Genomic DNA, 11859 nt, shown 5'->3' with positions numbered 1-11859 from the left:
TAAAACATGTTATTTCACACAGGACAACAAATAAACATGGTTTTTTACATGTCTTTCTATATAGAACACAAAAAGCACAAACTACAGAGTATAATTGATAAACAGGACTTCTTCAAAATTAAAATTTCCTATTTAAGACACCATTTAAAAAAATCAAAATAGGTCTGGGTGCAATGGCTCACCCCTGTAATCCCAGCACTGAGGTCAGCAGTTTGAGACCAGCCTGGTCAACGTGGTGAAACCCCATCTCTACTAAAAACACACACAAAAAAAATTAGCCAGGTGTGGTGACATGCACCTGTAATCCTAGTCACTCGGGAGGCGGAGGCAGGAGAACTGAATGAAATTAGCCAGGCATGGTGACACGCACCTGTAATCCCAGCGACTTGGGAGGTGGAGGCAGGAGAACTGAATGAAATTAGCCAGGCGTGGTGACACGCACCTGTAATCCCAGGGACTCGGGAGGCTGAGGCAGGAGAACTGAATGAACCCAGGAGGCAGAAGTTGCAGTAAGCCAAGATCGCGCCATTGCACTCCAGCCTGGGTGACAGAGCGAGACGCAGTCTCAAAAATAAAATATAAAATAAAATAAAATAAAAATAGGAACCACATACTATAATACCTAACCCTAATAAAAGACTTGTATCCAGAACAACTAAAGAAGGCTTAAAACGCAACAAGACAAACAATGCAATAATACAACAAAAACAGATGAGAGACTTGAGTTGGTATTTCGCCAACGCAGATACGTGAGTGAAGTGTGCAGCATCAGTCCTCAGGCAACGCAAAGTAAAGACACCATGAGTTACCACTACACACCCAACAGAATGAAGATAGAAACACTGAAATAACCACTGTAAGGGAGGATGTGGAGGAACTGATGGGAATATAAAATGTTACAGCTATGGAAAATAGTTTGTGACATTTGTTAAAAAGTTAAATGTAGATTTAACATATTAACCAGAACTTCCACGCCAAGAAACTGACCCAGTGAAACAAGCCCACACAGACTTGTATACACGAAGGTTCCCAGAAACTTTATCTGCAATAGCCAAACGACCATCAATAGGGATAAACAGCCAAAGGGGAATCAATAGGTGAAGGGTAAATAGCCAAACCACCACCAACAGGTGAACAGCCGAATGACCCTCACTAGGTGAATGGCTAAGTCACCACAGTGCGGATAAATCTCAAGACTGTGACACTGTGGGGCCAGGTCCCAGCAGCCGTAACAAACTTCAGAGGTTTGTGATGCATATTAAAGCCGAAAACCACTGATCTAGACAATCAGAGTAATTTTTTTTTTTTTTTTTTTTTTTGAGACGGAGTTTTGCTCTGTAGCCTGGGCTGGAGTGCAGTGGCCGGATCTCAGCTCACTGCAAGCTCCACCTCCCGGGTTTACGCCATTCTCCTGCCTCAGCCTCCCGAGTAGCTGGGATTACAGGTGCCCGCCACCTCGCCCGGCTAGTTTTTTGTATTTTTATAGTAGAGACGGGGTTTCACCGTGTTAGCCAGGATGGTCTCGATCTCCTGACCTCGTGATCCACCCGTCTCGGCCTCCCAAAGTGCTGGGTTTACAGGCTTGAGCCACCGTGCCCGGCCTTCAGAATAATTTAAAATTACAATTATTGCTGTCTTTGGCCACCCAACATCTATTTATTTTTTTGTTCTGGGATCTCTCCCCTTGAGTCTTGGTGAGTGGTGAAGAATGTCTCCTGATGCAGGGAATATTTAAATGTTTAAAGTGGTATTTGCGGCCAGGATTCTGCCAGTCTTTGGCTGAGGAGTGAGTGCCACAGCAGGGGTGGGGCCCCCCGGCCCTATTTTAATTTTCTAAAATGGTGTCTCCCTACCTCTCTAGCTGGGTGCAGAAGTGACACTGGTGTTGGAACACTGCAGGCGAATTCTGAGAGCAGAAGTGCTAATTAAAATGTCAAGTGCCTGGTGTCAATCACAGGGATTCATCCTCAGACTAGCTGAGAGTTATGGCTTTCAACTGTCAAGACTGGCTCTCTAGTTCTCCCAAATACACTGGGGGCTTAAACAATGTAGGCTCAAGAATGTAGCTCAAAACCGTAGATCCTCACAGTCCAACAAGGCAGTGACAGCTCCATCCATCACAACCCCATTCCAGGCAGAATGTAGGAAAGGTAAAGATACACAGATAACTTTCAAGGTGCCCATGACAACTTCACTATTATCTTATTGGAAGCACCTGGACACATGCCCACATGTAGGTGCAAGCAATGCTGGTGAATGCGGTCTTTATTCTGGAAGGGCATGTACCCAGTGACAAAATCAGAGATAGTATTTCTGTGGAAAAAGAGGAGAATGAATAACAGGGGAAAGACCAGCAATCTCTCCCTCACATACTCAATTGCCAGTCTTAAATTTGCACAAATTCTTCCAAATAAATGACTTTATCAACACTGATAGAACTGTATTTCCGTTATCAATGTCATTCACTAATTCGGAATATGGTTTAGTCAGCCAAGATGTCTAAAAAGTCATTTTCAAAATTATCTGAATTAAGCTGTAGTATTATTCCACTCCCCACCTTCCATTTCTCAGATCCCTTGGCAAAACCTTACCCTGAATGCTCATAACTACAGTAAGTCGTCCACTTCTTGTACCGTCTTAGAGAAATACAGGCACAGAAACACTGGTATTTCTTTACTTTTTTGCTCAGGGGCTGAGGACAGAACAAGCATGAAATTTAAGCTGCATTAATTTCCAACCAACTATGAGGTGGTCCACAAGGGCCCACAGGATTAACCGTGACACAGAATCTTGGACTGAGAGGGCCAGGAGCATGGGGCCATGAAACAATTGGCATCCACACGGTGGGCGAGAGGTCAGGGCAGCATAGGAGGCTGTCAGCACCACTGCTACCAGAACAGCTCTCAGAAAGAAAAGACCCGAGTAACCGTGGTTTGCCTTTAGGCTAAGCTACTTGGTGTCTGTGCTGCTCACGTTCACAGCCACAGGACCCATCTCAATACCCCACACAGCCAACATGAAGGTTGCACACAGAGACTGCTGTGGGCCCTGCCCCGTGCTCTCCACTCAGGGAGCATGCTGGGAGTCCCTCCCTGGGACACCGCACCTCACTCCTGGCCATAAAGGTGGGCTTTAATATTTTCTTTTCTTTTTCTTTTTGAGACAGAGTCTTGCTTTGTCACCCAGGCTGGAGTGCAGTGACGCGATGTCAGCTCACTGCAACTTCTCCTTCCTGAGTAGCTGGGATTACAGGCATTCACCACCACACCTAGCTAATTTTGTATTTTCAGTAGAGATGGCGTTTCACCATGTTGTCTAGGCTGGTCTTGAACTCCTGACCTCAAGTGATCCACCTGCCTCAGCCTCCCAAAGTGCTGGGATTACAGGTGTGTGCCACCGCGCCCAGCCCCTAATACTTTCAAATAAACAAATGGATGTTGTCATTGCTTTATTACTCATAGTTTCCAAGCAATATTACATATATAAAAGTCATTTTAAAAACAACCAGGTTTGCTAGAAAAGTGTTTTTTCTTCAAATCATGGATTTCCACATCATTCATACCTGGAGTCCTTTATATTAAATATATTATTTACGCAGGCACTAGCAAAAATTGAAGAAGTTTTGAGTTCTCTACTCCATAACCTTCACCTTCCCACACTCCCACAAAACAAAAAAATCCCACCCTTTTGCTATTATATGGGTTATTAACATTAAAAACAATAGGAAAATACACAGGAATTTCATTTGGAATCCCTTTTCCCTATTTTACGTGTCTGGAGATGTTGGCTTGGTTATGAATTCAAAAGTTCTCCCAGAGTTCTTGATGATGATTCATAGAGAAATCTGAAACACAAATAAAGAAATATTTAGCTACAGAAAAAAAGTGACCAAATTATCCAAATGTACATTTTCAAAACTATAATCTAAATATGGTTTGCAGCTAGATGCATTTAAAAACAAAGTTGAAATAATCTATAAATGTTTCATTAATTGTTTCTCTTATGTAAAATGGAGTCAGAATCCCCACAGGAGTCAGGACACACGGCACTGGACCACAGGCTTGGGTTGACGGTGGACACCACGCACTGCCAGGCAATGAAACGTGCGCACTGGGCAGTGTGCCATGCTGGTGGGCAAAGAGGACATAGGCTCTTCCTTTCCAGCACCCACAGTTCTGAGCCTATTTCTCTATTATACAAGAAAAGAAGACAAAAACTATGTGACCTACTAAGACACTCTACTACCATGACATGTACCTACTACCTCTAATAACCTGAGGCCTTTAGAAAAACCTCACTTTCCCACTCCCCTGCATCCCTGTCCCTCAAGGCGAGACTTTCTCCTCATGTCCTCCCCAGCCCCACCTAGGCCGCGGCTTTGGCTGAGATCACTGAGTACTTTCCCTGCCAGACGCTGTCCTCACTTCCCTGGCAGTGTGCCTATTTTAAGAATCACTATTAGACAGGTAGCATATCACTGTTCCTTAAATACACGTATTTACAAAGTGTGTGGCTCACCATGACTTCCATTTTTTATTGTGCCACAACTCCTACTTGGTTCCAATGCATGCTTGTTTGATTACAGTGCACTCCGAAGTAGTCTCCTCAGAGAAGGAATACAGAAAAGCTCATCTCCGAATTCCTCCTAGACACGAATATATCTACCCTCCACTCCAAATGATATCTCAGCGAGATTTAAAACTCTTACAATCCTATTGTCTTCCTGTGTCCAGCACTGCAAGTGAGACTCACGTCTACCTGGTCTTCCCCTTTGCAGACAGACTGCTGTCTACCACAGCGCCCTGTAATGTCAATGCAAGTCACATGCGTCATTTTACATTTTCCAGTAATCACATTGAAAGAGATCAAAGAGTACAATGGATCAAGACCTTGTTTTTACTTATTTTTTTAAGCAAAATTCATCTTAATATATTTTATTTAACCCAATATATCCAAAATGCTTCAACTTGTAATCCATATAAAATTACTTGTGACATAGTTCACATTCTCTTTTCCATACTGTCTTCAAAACCTGCATGCACTTTCTGTGAGGGCCACACTCAGCTTAGACTCACCAGGTTTCAGATGTTCAGCAGCCACTGTATTGGCCTGCATGAATCTAGAAAAATTTTGAGATTTTCTCTTTATTCCTGGAATTTAGGAATTTTATCCATAATTATTTAACTGTGATTTTTTTTCGTCAATCCAGAATTTAGTAAAGAAAAAAGGGAATCTGTATATCTTTCTTTAGCTCTGGGGAATTTTTTCCTATCACTGTTGAATCACTGTTTCTCCTTGATACTAGGTCTCTCAGGCCTTTTCCCCCTCTCATGAGGAGAGGTCACCATCCTCGTGACCTCTCCTCATGAGTACTTATGTTCTATGTTCTGAGACATCTCTCCAAATTGACCTTTCTGGAATTTGACTATCAACAGCAGTGTGTCTGTGACACATTAGCTCTAGACTGTCCTTTTGGGGTTACAGTCGACTCTTCTTCAAAGACTCTTATTACTCTCCCACCACTATCACTCTGGAAGTGCCTGGGCCACCCTCGGTGTGGTTGTTTCTGCCTGTGTTGAACTAGGGGCGAGGGCACAGCTATGTGGAGGCCACCACACAGTGACACAGGAGACTCTGGGTGCCCCATAGCTCCTTCACTCTCCCAGCCTTGCTGGGCCTCTTCTAGACCTGCTGCCTCAGAGTCTCCTGCCCATTCCCTGAGTCCCCCAGGAGAAGAGAGTGCTCTCTGTCCACAGTCCAGGTTCTGCCCACCTGTCAGCTCAGCAACTGCTTGGCTCAGCAACAATGCAGCCAGAGTCCAGACAGAGAGGAACAGGGCCCAGGAAGCCATGAACCCTCCAAAATCTAAAATTAATTTTTTTTTTTTGAGAGAGGGTCGTGCTCTGTCACCCAGGCTGAAGTGCAACAGTGAGACCACGGCTCACTGCAGCCTTGACCTCTCAGGCTCAAGCAATCCTCCCAGCTCACCCTCCCAAGTAGCTGGAACTATGGTGCACACCACCACACCCAGCTGATTTTTTTGTAGAGATGGGGTTTCACCATGTTACCCAGTCTGGTCTTGAACTCAGTTCAAGCAGTCTGCCTGCCTCAGCCTCCCAAAGTGTTGGGATTACAGACACCATACCTGGCCTAAAATTAATTTTTAATTACTCAAAAATAATATTGTCTCCTTAAGTGAGCATGAATTTTAAAAATACTTTAGAGAAAAATGTTAAGTTAAAAGTACAGTTAACCCTCACTATCTGTGGGAGATGTGTTCCAGGACCCCCCAGATACTAAAATCCACAGATGCTCAAGTCCCTGGTGTACTGTTTGCATATAGTCTACCCACATCCTCCTGGAAGCTTTAAATAATCTCTAGACTACTTACAACACCTAATACAAGGTAAATGCTATGGTAATAATTGTTATACTATATTGTCTATATACTATATTGTCTATATTATTATACGATACTAATAGTTGTTATACTATATACTATATTGTTTATACTATATTGTTATGCTATATTAGGGAATAATGACAAGGAAAAGTCTGTTCATATTCAGTACAGGCACAACCATCCATTTTTGTCCCAAATATTGTCAAACTATGGTTGGCTGAATTTCCGAATGTGGAACCCATGGATACAGAAGGTCAAGTGTTCTCATTTACCAGGTAGTAAATAGCTACTCACACTGACCTAAGTCTAGACTGGCAACAAGAATGACTCTTTATCGTTCTCCTTTAATAGATAAGCTAACTGAGGCAGAAGTGCTAAAGCAAACTGCCCATGACTACTCAGCTGGGAAGGGCAGTTTGGGTTTAAACCCAGGTCATTTTTCTCCTGCTACTGGTACACTACTGCAACACTAAAAAGATATTCCACTATACTTCAAATGTACTCATTCTTCTGCTACCTGAAGAACTGAACACACTATGAAGACCAGAGAAATAATAAGACCTACTAAAGAACAAAAGGAAGGAATTTTAAAGTTGGAAGGGACAGTGACAAAAGCTTAGACAAAAAGCTCCCTGGGCCAGGTTTCTCCTTGCACACACAGACCAGACGATGTGCAAGTCCCCTCAGCACTAACGTCTGTCAAATGTGTCAAATACGAGGACTCGAAACTTTGCCACCTTTCCTTCCGTCTATGTCAGGTTAGGGTCACATGTTGGTGATCACAGCCACAAGAAATACAGGCAGAATCAATTTTCTGAGAAAAACAGTAAGATAAAAAGACAATGTATGTATTTATTAAAGGGTGGTTTTATATATAAATAGTTTTAAATTACCCACACCAAGTTCACTGGGTATGGATGATAGAAGCATACCATTAAATAAGCTATAAAAAGCATCCAGCCCCAAATTCGTTTTAAAAAAAGGACTGTTAAAATTAAAGCAGAATAAAATTAACTGGTATTCATTTATCAATACCTGATAACAAAAGTGAGGCCACTTTTTCAGGGAGTACTCTTTTCCTTCAAGGTTTAATGTTGGCACTTACATTACTGTACTATTAAAGTTGCCTGCAAGTACAGGCACAATTAATATTGGCAAGTAATTTGCTTGTAATATGATTAGTGGGGAAAATTCATGAGGTAACACAAACCTTAAGAAACATATTATTTATATTTGTAATTTATTTCAAATTATAAATTTATTACTATCTTGATACTATTTATGAAAGCAATAAACTTAACATACTTGACATTTAAATGCACCAGTGCACTGGCAAATGCACATTGTTTCTCCTCGGAAAATGTCCAGTTTACAGGACGCTATACGGGACGAGGCAATGAAAATGCAACGAGATGCCAATTTTTATTTAGCACCCAACAGACCAGTCAACAGAATACTAACCCTGAAAACTAGATTAGTTGTTAAGAAAATGTGCACTTTTAAATCAAGCTCCACTGCCTAAAATATTAATTGGAGCAAGGGGTTCCCAGACTCTTAAAGATGTTTACTTGCTTTAATGTCTCTAGTGCAACATTAAATCAATAATATTTTAAAATACAGTCGTAAATCTTAATTGTTTATCTTCCATTAGATTGATTTTTCTTGTTTCATCAATTTGTCAGATTGATTTTTTTAGACACTGGTTTCTCTATAGTTTGCTTCTTGCATATTTAAGTAAGAAGCCAATATTTCACAGTCCCAACCTATTTATTTTCTAGGATGTTTCCTTCTTAAAGGGAGGAGCTCTTTTTTTCATCTGTGTATCAGCTTAGTAGAGAGGATGGCATGCAGGTGAAGAAATAACGGAGAAACAGCCGGGCGCGGTGGCTCAAGCCTGTAATCCCAGCACTTTGGGAGGCCGAGACGGGAGGATCACGAGGTCAGAAGGTCGAGACCATCCTGGCTAACCTGGTGAAACCCCGTCTCTACTAAAAAATACAAAAAACTAGCCGGTCGTGGTGGCGGCGCCTGTAGTCCCAGCTACTCGGGAGGCTGAGCCAGGAGAATGGTGTGAACCCGGGAGGCGGAGCTTGCAGTGAGCTGAGATCTGGCCACTGCTCTCCAGCCTGGGCGACAGAGCGAGACTCTGTCTCAAAAAGAAAAAAAAAGAAAAAAGAAAAAGGAATAACAGAGAAACAAAACACTCTGTCCCCAGTGTTCTGTTCATGTCCTTTTCCACATTGTAAGTTCTGAATTTCTCAGGTCTTCTCTTCTCTCAATGTAACTAACACAATTCAAGTAGCCTGAAACTAAGTATAAGTGGAAATGGAAGGCATTCCTAACAAGAAACCAACGTTCCTCTTCCCTTTCATCTTCAGAATAGTGTACACTATTCTATATCCAAATAAGCCTTGCTTGGCAACATTATTTCTTTTTTTTTTCTTTTTTTTTTTTTTTTTTTGAGACGGAGTTTCACTCTTATTGCCCAGGCTGGAGTGCAATGACTCCATCTCGGCTCACCGCAACCTCTGCCTCCCACGTTCAAGTGATTCTCCTGCCTCAGCTTCCCGAGTAGCTGAGATTACAGACATGTGCCACCATACCCAGCTAATTTTTGTATTTTTAGTAGAGACGGGGTTTCTCCAGGTTGGTCAGGCTGGTCTTGAACTCCCGACCTCAGATGATCCGCCCGCCTCAGCCTCCCAAAGTGCTGGGATTACAGGCATAAGCCACTGTGCCCGGCCAACATTATTTCTAATAAAGAAAAATGCTTGGACTTTTGAGGTTGTTACTACATCCTATGAAAACAATGTAACATTCTTACAGTTGGTAATTCTGGTCATCTTGTTTAATCTTTGTGTCTAATGAACCATTTACATTGTCACTTATTTTCTGAAATGCACAAGTGCTCCTTGTCATCCCCAAATCAGACCACTGCCCTAAAAACAAGCTCCTAAGACCAATAGTTTGTTTTCTTCTTCTTCTTCTTCTTCTTTTTTTTTTTGATACAGAGCCTTGCTCTGTCACCCAGGCTGGAGTGTAGTGGCACAATCTTGGCTCACTGCAAGCTCCGCCCCCCGGGTTCACGCCATTCTCCTGCCTCAGCCTCCCGAGTAGCTGGGACTACAGGTGCCTGCCACCACGCCCGGCTACTTTTTTGTATTTTTAGTAGAGACGGGGTTTCACTGCATTAGCCAGGATGGTCTCCATCTCCTGACCTCGTGATCCACCCACCTCAGCCTCCCAAAGTGCTGGGAGGGTTTCTTCTTAAAATATATAGTTGCAAAGTCTAACCTGATTAAAACTAGCATAGTGGACACTCAATCATTTTTAGAATAAAGTCCATAATTGAATGCATTTCATTCACTCAGTCACTAGAAGCCCAAACCTACCCACCTGCTTTAGTGCCCAGTTCAACGTCCCATCACCATGGGGTGCTGGAAAACCACTGGGGAAGGAGGGGACTTTCTCCAGGTTTCTGTAAGGCCCCCCTTTCTCCAGAGGACTCTGACAGCACAAGTAGCACACCAGACAACTATCCCCACAAGCCCCCACCTGATCCGAGCCATACACAGGAGCCTGCAGCACTCGAGTAGGCTTTCCAGCTCTGGCTCCAGCAGCTCCCCCAGCACCTCCCCTGGGATGGCTCCACATCCCCCCGGCCCGCCACCCACCCACATGAGTGGATGTCCTCAGGTCCCATCGAAGGCCAGTAGCAATTTCTTCCATGTAGGAAGCCAGGTCTCCCTCTGGGGGTGGGGGCTCCTTCCTTGAGGGCGCTCACCTAGGGTTGGAGGTGTTCTCTTCATCTGCTACTCCAGTATTCTCTAGAGTTCTCTTTAACTCTCACTAGCCAATAACCCATCGTGCCAACTCCCTATAAAAATCCCTGACACTCAGCCGGGCACGGTGGCTCACGCCTATAATCCCAGCACTTTGGTAGGCCGAGGCGGGCAGATCACTTGAGGTCAGGAGTTCAAGACCAGCCTGGCCAACATGGTGAAACTCCGACTCTACTAAAAATACAAAAATTAGCCGGGCATGGTGGCGCATGCCTGTAATCCCAGCTACTCAGGAGGCTGACGCACAAGAATTACTTGAAGCTGGGAGGCAAAGGCTGCAGTGAGCCAAGATCGCTCCACTGCACTACAGCCTGGATAATGGAGGGAGACTCTGTCTCAAAAACAAACAAAAAAATCCCTGACACTGAGCTTTCCCTATCCGAATCACTGCGGGGTTTTGGTCACTTCCTGGAACCTGACAAACACACAGAAAAACATTGTTTTTTGTTTGTTTTTGAGACAAGTCTTGCTCTGTTGCAAGACTGGAGTGCAGTGGCACAATCTCAACTCACCGCAACCTCCGCCTCAAGCGATCCTCCCACCTCAGCTGCCCATGTAGCTGGGATTATAGGCACATGCCACCACACCTGTCAAATATTTGTAATTTTTGTAGAGATGAGGTCTTGCTGTGTTGCTCAAACCGGTCTTGAACCCCTGAGCTCAAGCCATCTGCCCACCTTAGCCTCCCACAGTGTTGGGATTACAGACGCGAGCCACCATGCCCAGCCAACATTGTTATCTCAGTGCCTGACAAAGTGGACTAAAGACAGACCCTTTATTAAAATAAAAGGGTCAATTAATCAAGAACATATAGCAGTTCTAAACTTACATGCACCTAATAACAGGACCATAAAATATATAATGCAAAAGCAGTCCTAAACAGGATACTTGGACAAATCCACAAGCATAATGAGAAATTTAACCCAAGTCTCTGTAGAATAAGCAACAAAAAATCAGTAAATACATAGAAAAGTTGGGGTAACACAATTAACAAATGTAAATTGATCAGGTGGCACTCCACCTCTCTAAAACACACACTCCTATGCACAAGCACTCACAAATGCTGTATGTGACCACAGAGCCAGTCTCAAACGTACAATAAAAAAAGACAAAAAAGAAATGGTGTTAAAAGCCACAGTAAACATAAACATCATATCAGGTATAAAACCACACACACTTTGGTCTTCATCTGGACAACACCCAAAATTAGACTGAGGGTTGGGGTGGGCTGATACCTTCACACAGGGAGAGAGGGGCCATGTTCAGGAGATGTATTCTTTGATTTAGGTAGTGACTGCATTTTTTTTTTAAGACAGGATCTCACTCTGTCACCCAGGCTGGAATGCAGTGACGTAATCTCAGTTCACTGCAGCCTCAACCTCCTGGGCTCAAGTGATCCTCCCACCTCAGTCTCTTGAGTAGCTGGGACCACAGGCACATGCCACCATGCCCAGCTAATTTCTGTATTTTTTGTAGAGATAAGGTTTCGCCACATTGCCCAGGCTGGTTGCGAACTCCTAGACTCAAGCAATTCACCCGCCTTGGCCTCTCAAAGTGCTGGGATTATAGACGTAAGCCACTGCACCTGGCCTGTGACTGCATTTTATGACAATT

At 43.5% G+C, this 11859-nt stretch overlaps 1 protein-coding gene across 2 annotated transcripts in view; it reads right to left on the bottom strand.

The window, feature by feature from the left end:
- Window positions 1-3431: 3431 nt before the first annotated feature.
- The window catches only part of LOC105474984 (non-SMC condensin II complex subunit G2), a 73601-nt gene continuing 65173 nt past the window's right edge, over window positions 3432-11859 (bottom strand). For both annotated transcript variants that reach the window (XM_011729934.3, XM_071094172.1), the window contains one exon: window positions 3432-3844. In XM_011729934.3, the coding sequence (XP_011728236.3) occupies window positions 3793-3844 (52 nt within the window). In that variant the 3' untranslated portion in view covers window positions 3432-3792. The remainder of the gene's footprint in view (window positions 3845-11859) is intronic.

Source organism: Macaca nemestrina, chromosome 4 (genome assembly GCF_043159975.1).
Source record: "Macaca nemestrina isolate mMacNem1 chromosome 4, mMacNem.hap1, whole genome shotgun sequence".
Classification (NCBI taxonomy): Eukaryota; Metazoa; Chordata; class Mammalia; order Primates; family Cercopithecidae; genus Macaca; species Macaca nemestrina.
The sequence above is the reverse complement of the archived record's forward strand: the minus strand, read 5'-3'. Positions and strand labels throughout refer to the sequence as shown.